General features: G+C 36.1%; 1 protein-coding gene across 1 annotated transcript in view; it reads right to left on the bottom strand.

Moving 5' to 3' along the window:
• Positions 1–952: 952 nt before the first annotated feature.
• The window catches only part of KCNH8 (potassium voltage-gated channel subfamily H member 8), a 394,745-nt gene continuing 371,048 nt past the window's right edge, over positions 953–24,649 (bottom strand). Inside the window, exons 13-16 of the mRNA XM_054483001.1 lie at positions 23,276–23,631; positions 21,163–21,269; positions 18,536–18,612; positions 953–3,212 (exon numbers count right to left, since the gene is read on the bottom strand). Of these exons, the coding sequence (XP_054338976.1) occupies positions 2,508–3,212; positions 18,536–18,612; positions 21,163–21,269; positions 23,276–23,631 (1,245 nt within the window). The 3' untranslated portion in view covers positions 953–2,507. The remainder of the gene's footprint in view (positions 3,213–18,535; positions 18,613–21,162; positions 21,270–23,275; positions 23,632–24,649) is intronic.

A 24,649-nucleotide genomic window follows, 5' to 3' on the forward strand; every position in this document is an offset into this window, starting at 1 on the left:
TTCAATGTGAAGACTATAACAATGAACACCTTTATGATGATCCACTTCCAGTTAATGAATAGTAAATGTATTTTCTCTTCATGATTTTCTTAATACAATTTTCTTTTCTCTAGCTTTTTTTATTGTGCTAATACAGTATATAATACATATAATATTCATAAACAGTTGATTTATGTAAACTGTTTATGTTATCAGTAAGGCTTCCAGTCAACAATAGGCTATTAGAAGTTAAATTTTTGGAGAGTCAAAAGTTATATATGAATTTTTAATTGTGTGTGGGGCCAGCCCCCTTGCCCCTCATTGTTCAGTGCTCAATTGTAATTATTAGTAAAGTTTCAAAGATCAACAAGCATGCGTGTGAACATGAAGAGAGGGGTACTTAGAGCAGCCATGAGTCTATCAATCATTTAAAATAATGTGACTGGGGAAGTTAAAAAAAAATCTGTGTCTCAATTATTCACTTGTAAAATAGGGATAATAATAACAAATAACTCAAGTAACTGTTAGCATTGTTTGATTAATACACGAGGAAGTGTAATGTGTATTAATTCCTAAAAATTGGCTGGTACAAAGTCAGTACTCAAGAAACAGAATGCCAGTTATTCTTGTTAGCACTAGTAATAGCAGTGTAATTTGCCAGAAGGACACTTGTGAGCCAACACCAGTTAGCTCTTTTTGAACTGCACTTAAAATGATTACATAGGTCAAGAAGAGCAAAAGGGAGAATGCAAATGAATACATGAAATCTAGAATGTTGCCTTTGTCTCAGTTTTCCCTTTAACTTAGGGAGAGACTGAATTTTGGAGAGGGGGAAAGTAGAAGGCATTGAGTCCTGAGTGACCTGCCTTATAAACATGTCCTGTGTTCGTTTTTCTTAGAAAAGATATCTTTTCTCTCTGCTGCTCTAGCCAGTTTTAAGATGCAAGATTCATACAACATCGGAAGTCTTGGCGTGTTTAGATACTTTTAATGATACAATTCTCAGATTGTTTATTTTTTGTGGTGGAAAATAAAGAGAACTCCAGAATGTGAACCCAATATATCTTCCCCAAAATGTCCAAGACAGTTAGACCGTAACTGTCCTAAAACATAAAATAAAACTTTAGTGAAGGTGCTTAAATCATTGCCAATCCCAGCATCTGAATTTGCCTGTTAGTGTGAGATGTAGGGAGCATTATGGATTCTAGACTGTGTCAGCATCCTAACTGTGTAATCTCTGAGGCTTCCCCTGAGATTTATTAAAAATAGGAATGAAAACAACTGCGCCGTATAGCATTGTTGGGAGCCTTAAAGAAAAAAGGTAAAGTGCTGACCCATTGCAAGCTGGTATTACTCCCACAAGTTATAGCTCGGAAGTCTTGGCTCCATTTGGGGATTTCCACTGGTCTACTACCTCTTGTAAAAGAAAAGCACTGGGAAAGGACACACCCAGGTTTTCTCCCTCACTTTGAGCCCAAAATATCCTTATGTCCACAGACCCATTTTGGATTCTTGAGCAACAAAATACGATACCTAGAGGAGAGACATTTCTGCTGGCACAACGACCTTAAATCAGGTCATTGACATGAGTCGGCAGAGCCTAGATGGAGCCTCTCTACCCCCATGCCAAAGCTCATGTAGTTGACACTCAGTCCATGTTTTTATTTCATTAACAAAATATGACTTCACTTTTCTTTTATAATCCAGAAGCATGAGAATACATTTGTCGCAAATTGCATGCAGAAAAAATGGGGGATTCCTTTGGAAACTACATCCTCTTAGTAATAAATAATTTTTGATCTACTATACACAACAGTAGTGCATTTCTTGTTAAAACAGCAAGCTTTTTTTTTTTTTTTTACCAAAATGAAAAGAAAACATTCATTTCTTTATAAATATTTAAATAGTTTAAATACATATTTCATACCAAGGATATAAAAATAGCCTCTGTGTTTTTTTGATAAATAAAGACGTTTTCATTTACATGGCAAATAACGTGCGAATAGCTAACCACTGGTCACCAGCTCTATTTGACTGATTGTCTAGGAGATGACATGCAGTGATAATTGTCCCTTAGCCTTCACAAAAAGAAAAATACATCAGCAGGAGCTGTGCACTCCTGAGGCCAACAGTGCTATGGATATTGTTCAGGAATGACAATCAGGCACTCATGAAAAACCTTTGCCATACTTCACAAAAGCCACATGGGACAAAAGTCATCCACAAATTCTTTGTCTAGGACTTCTAGCTGCTTAGACCCTCAGGGTCTTTGGATTGTTACCAAAGTCTGTCAAACAGACCAGTAGTTTAATACCTGTACAGAAAAATGTTTCTATTATGCTTCTAGTATCTAGAAATTGTTTGCTACAGCATGGAGGTGGTTCTGCCTTTCCCTGGCTCCTCACACTCTTTTCTGCAGGATTCCCAGCTTTGCTCAGTCTTCATGCCCACCAGAGGCAAAAAAGGCAAACTAAAACTGTCATGCAGTGGTAGGTTTGAAATTAGCTGCTGCATCATGGACACTAATATCATACATTTATGGCTTTGTTATCTTTCACTTCTGCTGTGCTTGCGATAACTTCCAGTGGAAGGTTCTCCAAAGGTTTTGTAGAAGCTGATGCCATTCCTTCCTGGTTCCAAGATCCTGGTAAGTTTTCCAGACTGAAGGAACTCACAGTTCCCTGACTGAAGCTGCCCTCCTCTGATCTGCTTGGGAGAACTAGGTGCAAAGATGTTTCTGAAGAGGAGCAGACAGAGGATGAGAGAGTTGCTGAAATGGACTGCAGAGGCGTCAACGTAGAATCTGAATGTGGAGAGATGCACCTTAAAAATTGCAAATGACCTTCTTGGACAACCTGGTAGTGGGAAGGTGAATAATCAAGGCTTGGAGAATGATAAAGTTCACTGTCTGCAGGATTTTGCTCATGAGCTCCAGTTCGTTGGGGGCTGCTCCCCACAGAGGAGGGATCCACACTCCAAATGTCTGAGGTGATATTACTGCTACAAAGTTGTGCTTGGGTATAAGCAGCCCCGCCTGTTTGCAAGTGTAGGCAAGGCTGGTGCGCACTCCAGCTCATTCTGGTCTGTAAGCTCTCTCTGGAGGGACACACAGAGGTGCTGTGCAGAGAGCAAAACCGTGATGGCTGCTGAGGTGACAGAACATTTTCCAGAAGCTGGATCACATTTCTCATGTCTTTACCCAACTGAGAAACTTCCTGAGTCAATGTTGTTACCTATGTGGATAGAGCAAAGTGAAAGACAATAGTTAGAGGTGCATAGTAGTGACCACATTTCAGAGAAATGAAGCAGGGAAGTGATATTTCTTTTGGTTTTCTTTTATTCCTACTTATTTATTCTTAAACATTTTAGCATTTGCTTGGTGAAAAAGAAATTTTTTTTTCTTTTTCCTTTTTTTTTTTTTTGAGACAGAGTCTCACACTGTTGCCCAGGCTGGAGTACAGCGGCATGATCTCAGCTCACTGCAAGCTCCACCTCCCGAGTTCACACCGTGCTCCTGCCTCAGCCTACCGAGTAGCTGGGACTACAGGTGCCCACCACAATGCCCGGCTAATTTTTTGTATTTTTAGTAGAGAGGGGGTTTCACCATGTTAGCCAGGATGGTCTCAATCTCCTGACCTCGTGATCCGCCCTCCTCAGCCTCCCAAAGTGCTGGGATTTCAGGCGTGAGCCACGAAAAGAAATTTCTTAATAAGAAAGCCTGAAAGGCCGCTCCAACTCCAACCAAGCCCAAGGGGTGAATGGGTAGGTTAGGCATTTGAATGAACATACATCCTGATCTAAAGACATCCTCATTCTGAAAGAGCCTAGAGGGGCATAAGTAGTCTGGGGATCTTAATCAGTGACTTGGGATTCTTAAACAGAATGAGAGATACAGATCCATCATCTCTAAAGTACTGATGATATCTTTTGCTTCCCCTGGGTGAATGGGATGCACGATAGTGCACAAAAATCATCGGACACTTCAAAACAATGTGGAGTGGCAGATATTGCATGTAAAGCACTCAGCACACTAAGCACTACTACCTATTTGGAGTAGACACCTAGTGAATGGTAGGTCTCACTCTTGCCATTTCTGGTTGAAGCCTATGCTTATTATAGGCCAGAGACAAAGTGGCCTTCAGTAATGGTGAGAATGCTACAAAAGAACTCATACCAGATTTGCTACAGAGAAAGTTTGCAGAAAAAGGGAAAGCTATGGAATGAGAGTTGGAAAGAAATAAAAAGACCTTCAAGGTGGGTAAGTAGAGATAAGCACTGCAGGGCATCTGAGAGTCCTGGAATCCATCAGTGAACCTGAAACCCCATGGAATTATAAAACAACAAATTGTGTTGTAGGTACTTCATTCAGTTTTCTAGGTGAGACATTTAGCTTTCACGGCCCCCAAACACTTAAGAACCATTGAAAAGTCTTCATTTTATACTTAAAATGCATAACATTCATTAGAGAATTTATTTTTGTAACGACCACATCAGTATTTTAATCATGGAAGGCCACCAGAAAATTGAATTTCACTTAAACGTAGCTTTTCTAAAAGATTTGTATTCTTCAAGTTGAGGAAAACATATTTCAGAAAGCAGGACACACACATATATTTTCTAGTCTTTGGTTAGATTCATAAAACTAACATAATGTAATATTTTGCCTTCATTGCTATAATACTTTGTATTTTTATAAAGGACTTTCTATGACTTTATTTTACTATCGTGAACCACAAAATGTAATAGAAGCAGCTGAACCTATGGGCTAAATATAATCAGGAAACAAAAAGAGGTAGTTCAACTTCATTGAACTGAAGATTCATTCAAGACTGCTGTTTTGGGCAGACATTCTTCAACATTTAAGTACATATTCCTAATTCATCCAGCAACTTAATTCAGTCTACTTACTGTGAGTGGATTCTGAAACTAATTCTCCCTGGCACGTCCATCAGGAGGTAACACTGCTCAAAGTCAGACATTTAAAAAGGCCAGAAGGAGGTTTTTCCATGGTTTGGGCAACCAACTGGTAACACCTGCCTTGAAATTGCCAGGCCAAAACTATTTCTGCCCTACTGCTGGCATGAAACTCAAGGGATTCAACTGAATACTTGTCCAGGCTTTTCAGCAGATCTAAAACTTCTGAAGACAACAACATCTCTCAGCCTCACATTTAAGAAGTGAAACAATGAATATGAGAAAAATTCAATATGCTTTGAAATCTTCACTATGGGTTGTCAATTTCATTACCTGCCAAGCTTCAGTTCTAAAGCACATGAATCACACTTAAATCATTACCCAGGATATTTGCACTACCTACATTCACAAGAGTTCCATCTTAAAGTGATTAACTCTTGTATCATAATTTCAGAAGACAACGCTGCCACTAAATGAGATGGTTAAAGAGGCACATTAGCCATCCATTCATATAGGTTGTCCAAGCTAAATTTCTGTATGAAACTCACCAGGGCTACATTAGTTCATTTCCCAATAAAAATGCTTTGAATTGACCTTTTATTGAGAATTAAATAAAGGCACAGTCTCTGAAGAAGAAGTTTGAATTTTAGGCACATCAACAATTATGTTATTCAATAAATGTTTGTGTGTTTGTAAATTTATACAATGTGCTTTCAGGTACATTTTTCCTATTGGATCTACCAACAGTGCTAAGAAAGGCAGGGATGTATTATTATTTCTCAACTTGTAAAATAGGAGCAATAAGATTCAGAGGTGAAAGGACATTTTTAAGGTTACTTATTTCATGAATGACAGTCTTCAGTCTAGAATTTAGGACTTCTAAGTTTGGTATTCATTCTGCTATAGAATATTATCATGTGGAAAAAGAAATATTGCTTAAGAAAGCATTGATTTTTCCTAATGTAGTCAGAACATGTAAAGAGCACAATGACACAGAAAGGTAGCCTCATGAGTAAAAAGCTGTGTGAAATGTTAATTCAACATTAAGTAAATAGCGTCATCTCTAAAAATATAGGAGACTGATTAAACACAGTAAAATATCTTCATAGCAAACTATATGAATGCAAAAATAGTTTGCCTCAGGGTAAGAACTGGAAACAGATATGTTAATAGACATATTTCTGATGAACTATTTTTCTAGTTTTCAAAATAAACAGATATTTTTCCATGATTGAAATACCTTTGCATAGACACATTCTTTTTTTACTGATATATAATAATTATACATATTTATAGGATGCATGTGATATTTTATATATGAATACAGTGTATAATGATCAAATCACGATAATTAGTATAACCACTATCTCAAACATTTATCATTTATTTGTGTTGGGAATATTTCAAATCTTCTCTTGTAGATATTTTGAAATATACAATAAGTTATTGTTAATTATATCACCCTACTGTGCTGTCAAACAGTGGCACTTACTCCTTTAATCTAACTGTACTTCTGTGCCCATTAACCAACCTGTCTTCATCCTAACCTCTCCCTTCCCAGCCTCTGGTAATCATCATTCTACTCTCTACCTCCATGAGATACATTTTTCTAGCTCCCACATATGAGTGAGGACATGCAATATTTGTCTTTCTGTGCCTGGCTTACCATGCATTTGCCACAACTTTGAGGCCATGAACTTAGAATGGGAATCCAGAGTCTTGACAGGATCCAGGAACATAAACAAGCACTAACATTTTCAGAAAACAAATTACTATCCTAGCTTGAACTAAAAGGAGCAAGTAACTCAAGGAAACAGAGGTTCCTTTAACTCTAGAGGGAAATAATCAATTTATGTTAGGGAAGATTCCTGTCACTGTGTCTCTGGGGATACACCCCTGAACCTTATTAAAGTTGCATGAGGGAATTAATTGTGTTAAGTAAGGGATCTCTCTTTTTACCATGACAAAACCAGCTGTCACAAGGAGAGATGGCATTTCCTAGAAGTAGAGACTGTGGTGACAGTAAAGGTAACAACATACTGCCACAGAAAATGCCATCAAGTTTTACTGCATTTTTGTTTACTGCTTCCTGCTGTGCTTGCTATCAAAATTTATTCTAAAACAGGAAAGACCTCAGTCTTCATCAAATGTTGAAGGCAAAGAATGCAGTGTTTCTACTATCTGAGGGTGGTGGCTCAAGTGCTTCTCCATAGCATGGTAAGAAGACACACATTTGCTAAAAAAGGATTGTTGGGGCTACTTTGTGAACAAAGCTCTGTCCACTCAAGAAGACATGTATACATACGTAACAAACCTGCACGTTGTGCACATGTACCCTGTAACTTAAAGTATAATTAAAAGAAAAAAGAAGATACGTCTTCAAAATACAACTTAACTGCAAAGAGATATGTCAATTAAAACAAACAAAATCGTTCTGATCAAATGAGCCAAAGTTTTCCCACTTACCTCAACAGCAGCATAAAATATTTAAATGTTTCTGACACTCATATTAGAAAATACAGTCTTTTTGAGCAGGTAATACAAAGCCCTTCACAAACCCCACTTTATTTTTTAATGGCTCCATGTCCTGCATTTTCTCCCTTGCACACCATCAGATACAGTGAGCTTTACCCCTCACTGCCCTGGCGCATGCTATTCGTTCTGACTGTGGGCTCTTCTCTTCTGCCCTTCTCTGTCTGGCAAGAAAATCTTCTCCTTCAAACTTCTTCTAATACTTAATTTTCTCAGTAGAGCATTTCCTTGGCTTACTGACACTCACATAGCAGTTTTAGCCCTGACCACTTTGCATCACATGAGACTGTACCAACTAGTCTTTGAGTTCCTTGAGGGTAGAAACTGTTATCTCAGTATCTCCTGGTCTCAAGGCAATGCCTAGAACACAACATGCACTCAGCAAATCTTGAATGTAAAAATAAATACAATACCTCCATTTTGAGGACTTTTGGTTGTTATATTGCCTTTGATTCTGATATTATTTTATATCATGATTTTACCGTAAATATTTTAGGGGAAAGTTGCCTGATACAAAATTGTATTGGAAAAGCTGTAACTGGCCATCTTCATTCCAAGTGTATATACTAAAAGCAGGTATGACTGTTAGAATTCACATATACAACTTTCCTAAACCAAAGCCTTGACTATCCCTTCATTTTAAGTGCAGGTGGTATTTCTACTGTTAAGAATCCCTTTTCCCTTATTGTGTTTCCTTCATAATTGTAGAAATATGTCTCCGTTGGCCAGGGTTTCTGCTGGATTTCACTTGTCTTATTGCTTTGTCATCTGTCCCAGCATAAACTTGATTTCCATGGGTAGTTTTAATTCTCTGGGAAATTTCCCCCAATGACTGATTCCTAGATCTCATAACTACATTATGAATGCCAAGTGACGCATTCAATTAAGTTATTAAGAGTTGTTTATCAATTGAAATTTGGCAAACATTTTGCATCCCTGATTGCTTCTCTGGATAGCTATTGTAGATGTGGCCTTCAGATTCTTTCTATTTATAAAGACAGTGCATAAAGGAAACATAACAATATACATTCTTATTTGTTTATTAATTTACATTTTCTTTATCCACTTTCCCCTCTTCCTCTTTTTTTCTTCTTCCCCCTTCTCCTTCTTATTCTTCCATGGATAAGAATCCATCAGCCTGGAATTTAAAACTGTTGGCCAAACCAGTTTACCATCACCATCTGCATAACCAATTGTTCACATCCAAGATTTCTCTATCTCTTCCAGAATCCCAACTGTTAAAGAAAAGAAGTGATGAAAACACCATCTGTGCTTCCAAGTGGTACAGTTTTGTATCCAAAACTTTGAAGCACCTAAAGATTCCTCCCTTGTCTATTCTCCCAGCATCATGCATTAACCACACAAATCATTAGATGTTTTGCAGGCAACGCATTTGCTCTTGTTAAACAACATCTCCTGTCATGAATAAAAACCTATGTGACAACTGACTTGCCAACTGGCCATGATAATCCACACATTGATCCTTCCATACCCCTAAGAAGGGAATCACTGACTACCACAGCTTTTCTATTTCTGCTGTATCCAGGTTTCCTCAGAACTTCTGTTGGTTTAGAAATAGTCATTGTTGCCCTACATTTCCAGAGTATCTGGTTTACTCCTCTCATGTTTAATCAGCTTTATTGGTGTAATGCTACTTCTCACCCTCCTCTGTGTCATATTTCCATAAGGGCCTTGTTGTGAGGATTAAATAATATAACAGATATAAAACTTTAGTCCCCATATAACTGGTATCTTGTCAGAATTCCAGGTGGCTCAATTTGATAGTGGATTTGTGACACAGGCACTAAGCTTGGTAGAGAACTTCTGCAAGGCAGGGAATCCTAATCCAGAAAGTATTTAGCTTAAAGAAAATAGAAACTACCGTTATCTCTATAACTATTCTTCTGCCTTAGCATGGAGAGATAAGCCATTCCTGGTAACAATTTTACATAACTAATATCAGAAGAAAAAGTCTTGAATTTTTAGTATTGCTTTGCATGGGTCTTTGCAGTAGCAAGTAGAAACAGCAATAATTGATGCCATTGGAAAATGTAGATTAAGGTCCTGTATTTCAAATCCAAAGTTTGAGCAACTGCATTCAGATGGATTAAAAATTCTCTATAAAGGATGTGTGAGCCAAAATGTAGGGATGTGCAGCCTGGTTTTGATCAGAATTGAATAAGGACCAGTGTGGAGCTGGGGGGGCAGGTAGGGCAGCTACTACATGTATTTATTGCTCTTTACAGTAGTCAAGCTCCTGTAAAAATCCTGCCACATAATATAACTCTACAAATCTTTGTTGATTCATTCAATGAATAGTGAATTGTATGGTGAATTTCTTATGACTTTTTGTTATTTTCAATTGAACTTAAGTAACTCACTTGCATCAATCGCCCCTAAACATCACTGAAAGATAAAGAAGTGTCAGTATATCTCTAGCAGGTAAGAATGTTTCATATAATATCCACGTCTCATGGAAGTCCCCAGCACTTCAAAATGGGAGCTTTCAAAACATTGTGTTACTAAATGGCTTAAATAATCTATCTGCGGTACTGGTGACCTATTATTCCAATAACACCATGCGTTGTCAGTGTCCACAGTTAGATTGTGTGTTTTTTGGTGTAAACACAGATTTACTGTTCTAGTGTGTGGTTAGATTGTGCCTTTTGGGAATAGAAGTATGAGTTTCTAATGCGGACAAGAGAAAAATTGTCTTTGACAATACCTTTCATCTCACATAAAATGACATATAATATCATATAAAATAGCTTTACTTCATTTTACATATGTTTTATATTTCTCCATCTTGGCTATTGGCATGATTGGTGTGAAATTCTTGCGCTTTGAGTATAACTGGAACTTCCGTTGATAGGCAGAGAAAAAATGTGATTTCCATTTTTGTGCATTCAGTGAGCAGATGGGGAATGCATCTGTTGACATAATCTTCTTAGCTTGAAGAGTTCTTGACCTGTCACTCAATTTTTGCCAAACATGTACACATTTTCCTGCTAGACACAATTTTCCTAAGGGGTACTAATTATACCAACCCTCCCCTGCCCCACTACTAATACATATACATTTTTACAAGCTATGATTTGGTAAATTAAATGGTTTTTCATTTAATCCTTTGTTATGTTGCATATTTATCATAAGATTCAGACATGTTCAAACAAACTCCATAAGCAGGCAAAACAAAAAAGACGATTGGCATAATTTCATTCTTGTGTCTTTTGCTTTACAAAGCATTCAGAACAAGTGATAGTCTTTTTATCTGTCAGCTAAAATAATAATCATACTCAGCACTTGCATACATTTCATCCATATGAGGACCTCAATCCCATTACTAATAAAAGTTGTCAATCTTTGTCTACAGCTGGAGAGACTAGAATGTTGGAAGGTAAAGTGGCTTGTTCTAGGTCACACAGGACTACTAACCAGGGTTTTACTTTTGCAGGTGCAGCCGATGTCTCTTAAATTATAATTAGGGAAGAATTACAAGTCTAGCATTACCAATACAAAATGACCAATTATAGTCTTGAAAGTGATTCAATGGCTTCGTTGAGTTTCTGCAAGCTCAGGCCTTTGGACATTACTTCAGCTGTACCATGGTAATCTATTATTTAACAACCCTTTGACTGCTTTTGTCATCTGTTTTCCTGGTTTCTGTGACAAAGTTTGATTAGTATTCAAATTGCTGTCTGGCTAAGGGATCTTTACTGCTATCAGTAAACATCAAATGAAAGTTTGTCTGCTCTCAGAATACTGGTTGTATAGAACAGTGCTTGTCAAACTTTAATGTGTATAGGAATCATCTGGGGATTTAGACAAAGAGTATACTCAGATGCAGTAGGTCTTGGGTGGGGCCTGAGATTCTGCATTTCTAATAAGCTCAAGTTGATGCCAATGCTGCTGGTTCATGCTCTACAGACAGATCCTTAGCCCCAATATATTTTGAAATTTATTTTTTTATTTTGATTTTTTAAATTGACAAAAATAATATATATTTATGTTATATTACTTGATGTTTTGATATATGTATACACTGTGGAATGACTAAGTTGAGCTTATTAGCATATCTGTTACCTCACATCCTTACCACTTTTTCTGTGGTAAGATCTACTTTTTTAGCAATTTTCAGATATACAATACATTGTTATTAACTGTAGTCACTATGTCACTACAAAACAAAAGAGCACAGCTTCTGACAACCGACCTTTTCCACCCAGCCTTCTCTAACTCATGTTTCTGTAACTGCTCTCTACTCTGGCCCCTTCTGACCTAGGAGTTGTGGTGAACTTCTGCTGTTATTATCAAGAGGGGTGGTTCTACCCCTTGTGGTTTCCCTATACTCTACTAACTTCTTTGTAAATAACCTTTTAATTCAACATGCTAAAATTGCCCATTTGGAATGTAACACTGGTTTTTACTTGGGCCCTTACTGATATATCCATTTAGTCCTTCTATTCAAAGATGAGAAGAGTCCTATCTATAAGCAATTATAGGCAAAGAGGACGAAAACAACCAGTCTCCAAAAGTTACATGCATTTTAAATCCACACCTCGCAGGAGAAGCTTTCTGAATGGCATACATTTTTTTTTCTTTTGAGAGATCCACATTGTTATTTAGAATTTTTTAAAGTCAGTAAAATTCTCATGAGAGTTATAAATCTGCCTATTTATACAGGCTTAAGAACTGGAAAATAACCAAAAGGAGTTCTACAAAACATAAATTAGTTGGAAACATTCCAGGTTAAAAACCTATGTCCACAAAACGTAGTATTAACATCAATAACACATATCTAAAAATTAAAAGAAAAACTGTTGGTTTTGCCAGCAGTTAAATGAATTTTGTCGTTCTAGGTCAAAAAGTGAATATACAGTCTTTGTTTATGTTTTGCTTTGAAAATTGATGATCAAGAACTATATATGATCAGGATGAAGAAGAAAAAAGCCTATATAGACAAATCTTGGAATGACCTGACAATTCTGTCAGTGTGTTTCAGTTGACTCAATTGTCAATGAAAAGATATAATGGCAACACTAATTCAGAGGACTAAGGAATCAACTTTACCATAAGATGTTACTCATGCAGGTTTCCTTATGTGAAATATTAGTAGTATCCTGTTTCTGTAGGCATTTAGAAGAGTAGTAAAGCAACTCTTAAATAAAAAACAGCCTCTCTTATTATTCCATCTCTCTTTGACTCAAGGAGATTTCATTAATCTATTAGCTTTGTCAAGTATAACCTAGACAACAACTGAGATTCTTTCTCTGTTTTCCAGTGGAAGGCCTTTTATTGCTGGTATTTTTTTACTTTGATAATATATAATACATTTAATTGGGGGATATTTGGAATTGAATTCTGAGCAAAATTAAATGGGAAACAAAATTTTCCTATTAGCTTTTAGGTGCTATGGTAGATATTATTAGTGTTTGCCAGTATCCAGTTTTCTATTTCTTTTAGGATATACAAAAGCTTACACTTTCTGTTCCAACTGAAATTAACTGTGCCCATGGAATTAGTTCTGCTTAATAAAATACCGACAGAAATGATGTGTTTATCTTTCAAACCGAACAACTGTGCTCCACACTTCAAATGGAAAACAGCCAAGCAGTGACATTCCAGATGGTGCAGCCCCTTCTGCTGACCTGTGTCAGGCATTTTGCTTGAACGAGAAATAAATTTTAATCAATTTGGAGTTTGTTACCTCAGTATAATTTATAACAGTGCTTATCTGATAATGGCGGGACTCTTCAATATGTTAGAAACAGTAACTGGACTTTTTGAGGAGTTGAAAATGAGAAAATAAAGCTAAAAGATCCTGATATTACAAAATTAAATTTGAAATCTAACTTTTAGGTCATAGTGATGATATAAAATAATTTTCTCTAAAGCCTTAGGATAATAGTGCATATAAGGACATTTCTGTAATATCTATTTTTAAAGGACATGACTGACCTATTATCCAATTATGAAATGTAATGCAAACACAGTCATTCCTAAAAAAAGAGGCCTTTCTTTTGGACTCAATAGCAATAAAAGCTTGGTCTCTAAAATGCTAGAGCCCAAGTTGATACGAATGGGCTTCTCATATCACTTAAAGTTAACAACGTGCTAATGTGTTATAGCAAACAACCCCATATCACTCAGATTCCCAGCAAAGTAGTGAGCCTCAGTAATTGAACTCAGCTCTCTCAAATATTGGTTCTCATCACACATATATATGCATAACTTACACTATACCAAGTTGTAAAGGGTAAAACTGAAATACTTTCTAAATTCTGGAGTTTGAGAAAGTGTTTAATTTATCTCACAAAGAAAACCATGACATCTTTTGCTATGGCAAAATGTAAAAAAAATTTTAGATCCAATCAGAGCCTAAAAAGAATTATTGTATCGCTAAAGGGGAAAATAATTATTCCCATCAAAGCAGTTTAGACATTGAAACAGGCCAATGACTTCAACTGTAAAGGAAGCCACTGGACTGACAGAAGACATTTGTTGGATGTGATAGTAAATTTTGTATGCCAGCTTGACTGGGTCATGGGGTGCCCAGATGTTTGGCAGATTATTCTGGGTGTGTCTTTGAGTGTATTTCTGGATGAGATTAGCATTTGGATCAGTAGACTGAATATAGCATACTGCCCTCCCTAATGTGGGTGGGCCTCATCCAATCAGTTGAAGGTCTGAATAGAACAAAAAGTCTAGGTAAATGGAAACTCTTTCTGCCTGCCTGTTTGAGCTATAAAACATTGGTCTTTCCCTAGCTTTGGACTTGAACTGAAAAAAAAAAAAATCAGCTCTTTTTGAGTCCCAAGCCTTTTGGCTTTCGAAATGGGACTGACACCACTGGCTCTCCTGGTTTTTAGGACTTCAGAATCAGAATGGAACTACACCATCAGATCTCCTGGTTCTCCAGTTTGCCAACTGCAGATCATGAGACCTCTCAGCCTCAATAATCAATTAATACAAGTTGCTGTGTTTCTACAAAGCTCATTTTTTTTTGTTTAGGCATGTTACACATTTTATTCTCCTCAGTATGTTTAAGATTCAAGATGGATTAAAATCACCTAATATTAACTCTGACCCCTTTACATATACACAAAATAAAATGATAAAATACAGCAAGTAGAGTATTTAAACCAAAGCATGCTTGGGTGAGTAAGGATGAATTAACAAGCTACCTGTTTTCTCTCATTTTATAGATGCAGATATGGCTATGTTTACCTTTCTGTTAAGCTTGGCAGGTTATTTTCCATCTGGTTTTTATTATCATTTTGCCAATTATATGTTTATTGTAATATCAGGTAATGGTTAAACATTGTTAAACTAGTATATGCATCTATTTGCTACTCAATCCATAAGTCTTACAGAATAAGTGTTTTTTAAAAATAATACAGTAGCACAATTACAATCAAACTAGTTAAGATGCTTTGAAATATCATTAATCTGCCATTTTGTTTTCCATTCTAATTTCATATTGAGTATGTTTATAGCAAAAAGAAAGTCTCTTAGGTGAAAACGGTGATTTTCATAACCAAATGTGTTCTTCTTAGGTCCATTCATTTTCATTTTATTCTATAAACATTGATCCTCTCTCACTTATTACTCTACTGGGCACTGTTAGGTAGAAGGAGGATGCTTATATGAGAGTCACCATTTGTTGAATCAAAGCATAACCTTGTATGAGGATGGAATCAACATTTATTGACCACTTATTAAGGGAAGATATTGTGCTCAGTGCTTTACATATGATATTAACTTCTGACAACAATCCTTGATTACAGGTTCTATTATTATCATTTAATAGAGGACAAATCTAAGCTTAGGGAAAGTAAACACCTTGTTGAAATCACAGAATAGGAATCTAAATATTTGTCTCTTTCCAAAGTGAATTCTCTTTCTTCCATAGTGTGTTTTATGCCTTCTGCCTGCTGTGCCAGAGCACACAGTCTCCCTTGGTAAGCTTTGCCTCTGTATCTTTCTGGGTCAGCCAGATTTCAGAAATGAGAATGCACTCTAACCTTCACCTACAAACCTTTTCAGAAGTGGAGCATTTGACTTACACAGCCCATGGCCCCTATCGTGACATTTTTGTAATTTTCAAAGAGTTTCCTTAGAGTCGCACTATTTCATACTATGCTGTAAAGCAATGGCAATGTGGTCAAAGTGTTCTAATATTAGCAGCTGCCCCACATCTTTTAAACTCTCCTAACTATTCTGTGAATGTAGGTAATTACCAATATTATTCCTTTTCAGATTTTAGTTCTGTATTTAGCTTGCAGATTATGATTATGAAATGTACACACTGATGAACACTTTCTTTATGTCTTAAATCTTTAAACAAATATCAGAATAGAGATTCTGCAGTGCTCTGACACCCCACACAAAGGCCCACAGTCTGCGTGGCATGTGTCACACATATTTTGGGTTGTCCTTTTGGTGGTAGAGTTTTTTTCATGCAGTGCATCCCACATTTATTATCAGTTCTTCTCTTGCTTGCTATTAACCAAATAATAGCAAGAACAAAGAATAAAGCAATCAAATGATGACACACGTTAGCAGTAGAAAATAGGCAAAATGGTAAAATTAGGCTTGGACTTTTAAAAAGTTTTTTTCTATATAAACTATCATTTTACAGAAAGATGAGGAAGAGAAAAATAGGTTAGAAGAGGGGTAATTTTACAGTTTGAAGTCCATTTGTATTTTTATTCTGCCCATCTTAGTGGGTTTTTATGCACTATCCCAAAGGGTCAAAACTGTGTATAAATTAAATTATGTGTGAAGGATAAGATTTTTCTACTTACTCTTCGACCATGAATAAATCAGATATTTTCCTTTATGGAAAACCTAATTCTTTGGGAAAGAATAGTTGGACCTTGATATTTTATCTTTCCCTTTTTATTTAAATGTTTGACAAGATAAAAAGATGTATGTCATCTCGGGGGGCTAGGGGAGGGATAGCATTAGGAGAAATACCTAATGTAGATGACGGGTTGACAGGTACAGCAAACCACCATGGCACGTGTATACCTATGTAACAAACCTGCACGTTCTGCACATGTACCACAGAACTTAAAGTATAATTTTTTAAAAAAAGAAAAGAAATCGTGAATACAGGATCATACTGGGAAGACATTTTGTTTTTAAAATGGTAATTTTTTTTTTGTTAATGGATCTACCCCTGATTCACATTGTCAAAGGAAAATAATAAACTGTGTGGATTTACAGCCCTAACTTGGAAAAATTATCTGCATTCCTAAAGGTGAACATATAGACATTTTTTCTCAGAAGAATCACTAACTCTAATATTTGAACTAAGATATAGGTCAGTTTTTAAAATTATTAAATGCCCTTCTCAAATATGAGAGGAAAGAATTTAAATGGTATTGATGGGTGGTTTTACTTAAGAGCAGTATCTGAAGAGAAACTGTTCAACAGAAGGTTAACATCCAGTTCTCCAACAGGGAGTTACATTAGTTTTGTTTTGGGTTTCGGTGTTTTTTTTGTTTTGTTTTTTTGTTTTAACAAGAGGTTATTTGGGTGATCCAGTGCATGGCTGAGTCTTTGTGATTTAAGTATTTTCAAGCCAGTTAGTGGACCATCTAGTTTTCCTTTTCTGCTTTGTTAGTCTGTCCTTCGGCTCTCTTACTTCTTATTACCAACAATCTCAGCTCCAGAGAGGGCAGGTGCAGAAGGGAGATGGTAGTAAAACATAAATCTCCACGAAGCTGAAGAAACACAGGTTTAAGAGAAACCTGCAGATTTTATGACAAGCTACTCAGTCTGCCCTTATTACAGATAACTGGAAGCTGATTATATGAACTTCATTTTTCATAAATCTCATCAATACCGTCACGTGATTACATTTTCCCCAAGGTGTCATCAAATCAACTATTAATAAGACTTTACTCCTAGAAAAGGATTCTATTGCACTGTCTGTCCCTGCCCACATGCCCTTGCCTGGGTCTACCCTGGTCACCAAAGACAGGCACAGGTTTTGCTGCATATTCTCACCTGAGCAATTTTTTTTTCCTTCAGGCCTGCCTGAAGAGCCTCAACTCCACTTTTCCTTGCTTCTTGGTTGAATAATTTTGAGTTGTCCTACATAGTCTCTCAGAGGTCTCCAGTGGGATTGAGCCCCAGTTGTTTACAAGTTTAACTGTCTCACTAACACATCCTTCTGTTTTGCTTTCCTTCCTTTTCTGTCTTACTTCTCTATTCTTTAATTATACTTCCTGTATCACTTTTCAAATAAACTATTTGCACCCATATAGTCTCAGAACTTGTTTTATTTTATTTTAATGAGAGAGACCTCAATTAAGACAGTAATCAAGAAAGTATCTTATTTTTGTATTTATTTCTATAAAATTGCCAGCAAAAGCAGATTTATAGAAATAAAAAGTAGATAAGTAGTTGCCTAGGGCTGGACATAAGAATAGAGATTAACTATAAAATGAGTATAAGAGATCTTACTGGGGGAAGAAAATATATCCTAAAACTGATTTATAGATGATGGATTCAATAAAGTTACTAAAACTCACTGGATTGTATTGGTGAAATGGACAAATTTTATGATATATAAATATACCTCAATAAAACTGTTAAAAATGAACAGATAGTAAGATTTAGAGAGGTAAAGTACCCAAGGTGACACAAGCAAATACAAGTCAGAGGAAAGAACAGAGTTCAGGCCATTTGACTACACTGAGAAACAGCATTCTTCTGTGAACTTGTGACCTTGCTTTAACTCATTAAAAATGGAAGGTCACAAAAAAGTTTAAAACGTACCAATTAAACCAAATATGCATATATCTAAGACACTTTATGCTAAATGATTGACCTAGATTATTTTATTTAATTTCACAAGGGGCCATAAGGCAGGCATTATTATTCTTCCCTTCTTACACATTGGGGAAGTGGAGCTTGAGAGAAGGTAAGTGACTTGTCAGAGGTCACACAACTTACATGAGGCAGAGCAGAGATTCACCCATGGTGGTCTCATTCTGGAATGCATGCCTGTAACTACTATATTACACTGCTTCTGCGAGTAACTAGGATTTATATCTCCTCTTACCATTTAAGCATGACCAAAGAAAGAGCTCCATACCTCACTGTTGAGTTTGTTTATCTGCTGCTTGGTCTCCTCTGCTTTGATGAAGAGAACAGCAGCTCCAATCTCTGGATCTGAAAAGTGACACACACACAAAATGAGTCCTTTAGGAATAAACCTCATATTTGAGGATTGAGGCAATTAGAATATGAAAGAAAGTCCGCGCTATCACTTTTAACCTTTTCTGATGTCTGTGCACTGTACTGTCTTTTCGGGATCAGGCAAGCTTTTTGTATTCCTCTGGATGGCACCAGATATACTCTCCGGACACACATCATGGTGGTGATTGCACCCACAGTGACTGGATGTGTCCATTGCAAACACCCCATTTCCCCGAGTACAGTCACCACCATGTTCCAAGATGGCACATTTTCTTTTCTTTGACCATTGTTTAAAACTGTATCATAGTCAGTGCTCAAGCCATAGAAAAGGGATATTATTTTTCTTCTCTCGTTCCATTCTAAACATTGATTCATGTGCCCATGAGCATAGTTTCCTCCCACATATATATCAGATACTAATATCCACTGCAGGTTGCCTTTCTCTTCCTGGGTCACTCTAAAGGGTAATTTCTCCCAGTTTTTAGTTCTTCTTCTCCACTTTTTCTCTACTTTGCTCTTCCAAATATATTTATTTCTGTCAGGGACAAGAGTACAGGTGAGTCAGTGCCAGCTTGAGTGGAAAAGATTTGACAGATAAGACCATCCTAATTCTGGTCAATTATGAGGAGAAAACTTGTTGGTGGGGGAAGAAAAGTAGTTCAAAACAGTCTGAAATAGAGTAATAAGAAATTGTTTTGCAGATATATCTTGCAGAGATAATCCATTCATTCAACGAATTGCCAGCCCTCTTTTAGAGTAGATAGCAACCAATAAAGAAAATATAGTTGACACTCATGGAGCTTAGAGTTGAGCAGGAAAAATAAACATTTAAAAAGTAGGCCAGGCATGGTGGCTCATGCTTGTAATCCCAGCATTTTGTGAGGTTGAGACAGGAGGATTCCTTGAGCCCAGGAGTTCAAGACTAGCCTGGGCAACATAGGGAGATCCCATCTCTACTAAAAAAGTAAAATAACTTATATAAAGTAATTATGCAATAGGTTTGAATTTCATACTAAGGGCAATAGAAAGCCATATTAGGGTTTTAAGCATAGGAATAGAGTAATACAAATAAATTTGAATTAATAAAATTCACTTTGCATGGAAAACAGTGTGAGGTCAAAGAAAAGACTTTGGTAGCAATGCAAGCAAGAGATAGATATAGCTAGAGAAAGAGTGGTAGCAGTAATGGTAGAAAGTCTTAGAGAGAACTGAGATATTTTGGAAGTTGCTTCTAGAAAACTTGTTGCTTGAATGCATAAACGTAGGGGTAGGTGATAGGCTAAGGAAGAGGAGGAAGCTAAGAGAGTGGTAGGACTAGAAATATGTGGATGAAATGGTGAGTTTCTGTGCACTGTCTCTAGTTGAACCAAAAAGGTAAACATCCAATTGAGGTGTCAACAGGCTTTTATTGCAAATATACCAGTTTGATGATAACTATGATTTCTTTGCTCCTTGGTCCAAGCACAGTAATATCAACATATGTAAGTCAATTAAATCAATAAATCAATACTGTACTCCTTATCCTTTTGCATTTTCCTCACTTCACACTCCCAATCAAGGAATTTCACAAGTATCCCTTAGTTTCCCAAGAAGATGATGAGTGCTGGAAAGAATTACTGATTCAGATGAAATGCTGGTATTCTACCAGAGAAACATCTCCAGAACTGTACATTCAAATGTCTTTCTTGGGCTTGGCTTTGTTCATAAAGGGATTTGCTAATTATCAAGACATTCTAATACAAGGATTTTAGAACTTGGTAGGAAGGGAAGGGGAGGTTGGGTGAGGATTGCTGGCCTTGTATTAGGTAGTTTGCTGGTAATTGTTTTGGATTGTCTCTGCCTATTCAGCACATGTTCACTATTCTCTTTTTATCAAATACAGGTGTGTCTTCTTTAGAGTTTATTTGTCATTTTATTTGTCTTGTTGACAGAATCCCTCTTACGAGCAACAAACTCAATATTGAAAAGTAAAGAGAGGGATTTGGGCTAGAGTTGGAGGTACCTTCACATTAATTCACCATCACTAAAGGTTAACACAATCACATAGTTCTCCATCATTTCTAACATGCTTATATCTTTCTGAAGTTGTTTATCGTCTGGAAAACTGCAAGTATATAACCTCACACTGAATAAATTGGTTAAATATAACCAATGTTCCCTCAGTGCACAATCAACATGGCATTTCCTCTAGATAATGTTTTTATGGATTAATCTAAATTTATAATAGTAAAACACGGCTATCCTCTGATGAATAGCAGAAATTTGAGTCTCCTGGCATATCAATTACCTTGGCTGCTAAATGGTAGCTCATCCAATCTGGACAGAGAAATGATCACAAATGACATCTTAACTTGGAAATGGCATAAACTCATGTGAAATTATTCAATGGTATTGGTAAGGTTCTATGACAGGGAGAATATTCTAAGGACAGGAAAGCAAAAAAAAAAAAAAAATGCCCATAACAAACATTACAAGTCAATAAGAAATATTGTACCTTAGGAGAAGACTAAATATAGATCTTACCTCCAAGAGGAGGAGAAATTCTGGGCTCTGATCTGATTCGTTCAGAGCCAAAATCAAAAGTCTGACTTTCTTCACTGCTGTTTCCATCTTCAATTCCATCAACGATCCTACTTAAAATAAAGGAAATTGACTGGCTGTGGATTCATATTCACGGATTCCAGTATTTTTAAAGAGTTAAAAGATATTATGTTAAATTTCTAAATTCTAGATACTCTAGAGCTGAGCTATTCAGTATAGTAACCATTAGCCTTATATTGCTATTGAGTACTTGAAATGTGGTTTGTGCAAATTGAGATGTGCTGTAAAAATACAATACACACTGGATTTTGAAGAATATGGTTAAAAAATGTAAATTATTTCACTGAGTATTTTTATATTGTTCAAATTTAAAATAATATTTGGAACATATTCAGTCAAATAAAATATATTATTAAAATTAATTTCACTTTTATCACGCTTAAAAATGTAGCTGTTAGATAATTTAAAAGTATATATGTAGCTCACAATTTTATATCACATTATATTTTTTATCACACACTACTGTTGTAGACAGAGGCTCTTTTACTTATTCTCAGATTCAAAACTTTAAGGTATGGTATAAAAGTCCTCTTACCTAAATTCATGTGAAATCACTACTCTCCAGGTTTTAACCCTTAGCATCACAGAAAATAAATTTGATTACACCTCTACTCTAGACTTAGAGAAAATTCTAAATGTCAGAGTTAAATAATTATATTTAAATCAGTATTTAGTCTTCTTTTCATGGTAAATAGTATCTAACCCACTCATTATTTAAAAAAAATACAAGTCTATTGTAGAAAATTTAAACATAAAGGTAACAAAAAACCAGAAAATAAAAATCACCTGTGATCTACTACTATAGTCAATATTTTGATGTATGTCCTCAAAATATTATTTTCTCTATAAAGGAACATATATTCTTTTTATAAATGTAAGATTACGTTGTATATAAACCTTTCTTTCTCAGCTCCAGTACAGTCTCTTCCTATTTATAATTTATTATGTTTAATTTTAGTATAAACTTACGAAGAAGAGTTAAGCAATATTTTCAAATTACCATCTCCAACTGAATTCTTGAAAATATATCATCCGACTACTTTTTGCTAAACCTATTTTGTTTATCTTTTCCTTAATATTTTATCTTAATGAATAAGAATGTTGTTCAAATAAATAATAAAAATATAGTATTTGAGAAAGATCACTTGCTTTATAAATAGAAAAACAAACTTTGAATCCACCTTTCAATACTTAATATCTCTGAGATCTTCAAAAAAATATTTACCCTTCGAATTTCACTTCTTACAACTTTATAATAGAGATAACACGAACTACTTTATAGGGTTCTGAGAAGATTAAATGCAGTTGTGAATGTGAAATTATCTAGCAAAATACATGAAACATAAAAAGTAATACATATGTTTTTCATGTTTTATTGATTATTATTCAGCTGTTATGTGATTTTGATGATGGCTATTGCTTTTCTACACCACGGCCTACCCCTGAACATCTTCGGAATCAGGATTTTTCACGCTTTCAATCACCTTTAGTGGATTCTAAAGTGATTTTTAAGAAATGAAAAATGAAACCATGCTGTGTTACTTATTGAAGAGACCAGAAATAAAACTAAGTTTTATCCATCCTTGATAATAAGGCAAGAATAGTATGAAAAATAAAAATCTGCATTTCATTTTCTTCCTAATTTCAACTCGTTGCTTATGAAACTTTTGGTAAGATCAAGCATTGAGGGGATAACATGGATGGAGTTTGTTCCATTTCTTTTATTTTCACTATAAATCATAAAATCACAATGTAGGAATATACATTTAACATAATAGGTAGTGCAAAATGAATAAAACGAGTAAAGAAGGATTTCTGAACATTTAGTATTTTGAGAACATATTTTGCCCATCCTGCATGCACACACACACTTGCACATACACTCAAAAAATTGCCCACAAAACTCAGAAAAGCTGAGGATTCCAGGCTAGGAATCTGTGGAGTAGAAAGGCTCAGAAGGCTGAAGTCAGGTACTACACTCTGTATAAAAGGCAGCCACGTTCACGTGAGAAAGTTATATGATATGAACTCTTACCTTGGACTGAGGTCTGGGGGTCCAGCATTATTCAAAGTTGAAAGTTGCAATTTCAAGTTCTTCTCTTTCCTTTTATTATGGTTGGGGGGGTCAATTTCCTGCTTGGTTTTGGGGGAATTTGACCTGGAGACTCTGATAGGCGAGTGAAAGGGCACCGTTCCCGAGGCCAGTTGCTTTAAGCTTAAGCCCAAGTAGGTTTTATTGCTTCCAACCTTCTTGTTGCGTGAAGAAGATCCCCTTGTGCAGATGGGAGAGATGGAGACTGCCTCCTCTTCCTCCCCCTCCTCCTCCTCTTCCTCATCTTCCACAATGGATGGGAGTCGCTTGTTGATGCTGCCATTTCCCTTGGGCTCTGACTAAATCAGTGGATAATATAAATTAGTACAGACTGCAAAACCGCAGAAAAGGTATATCATTAATGCTGGAGGTCTCATTTGAACAAAGTCAAATCTCTTAGAGACTTACTTTTCATTAAAACCGAAGTCTTTGCAGATTTTGTTATTATTTTATCAGGTGTTAAAGGTCTTCCCACTTCTGCTCTTCTCCAGGTTTACTCTCTATGCTTTCTTGATTTTTAGCCCCTGATTTTAACCCTTCTCTTGGTCTTTTAAACTGTCTTCATGGGGAGCCACGTGAAAGGTGCATTATACCAGGTTTGCAACTAGATTTTAATCAGCCTGTCATTTGTAATAGTATATGATGGCATGCTCTTAGAAATAAAGACATTTTCCATTTTAATGGAGGGTCTTAGGCCTTGTTATTTAAAATTACAGGGTCTTTACTGGAACTTTACATGGAGATTAACCAGCAAAATTGCATTATTCTTGAGAATAAAAAGCTTTCCTATTTTGGATCACATGAATGGAAGAAGATCAGAAGTATTCTCAGCTACTCTGCTTCCTGTTCTCCTTGTTCTTTCCAGTCACTAGCAAGAAAAGAAGCAAACCACCTGGTCTGCTTCCTTTGAAAAGCTTGGAAAAGGAAGGAAAAATAGTCTTGCCAAAACCCATCCTATAACTACTGGACTCTTGACTGGGATCATTCAACTGTGTAGACTAAGAAGAGGAAAGAAAGAGTGTGGGAAAAGACAATTGAGGTGATGATGGAAAGGCCAGGGCAGTGAACGCAGCAGAGGCTAACTAGTGGCCCTCAACACAGTCACTGTAATAGTGTGTGCTTCTTGCTTTGCCCCAGACATGGCTTCTCTGCTCACTTTTCTGTGCCTCTGTCTTTTTTGAAAATTGAATCCCTTATATCTGATCATGAATAATTTATGATAAAAATAAGGCAAAGAACTGAAAATCCCTAAGATTACTATTCAGACTCTGGGCTGTCATGGTTATTGACTTAAATGAATAGTTGTTTTTTTGGTGT

This window comes from Pongo pygmaeus, chromosome 2 (assembly GCF_028885625.2).
Source record: "Pongo pygmaeus isolate AG05252 chromosome 2, NHGRI_mPonPyg2-v2.0_pri, whole genome shotgun sequence".
NCBI classification, from domain to species: domain Eukaryota; kingdom Metazoa; phylum Chordata; class Mammalia; order Primates; family Hominidae; genus Pongo; species Pongo pygmaeus.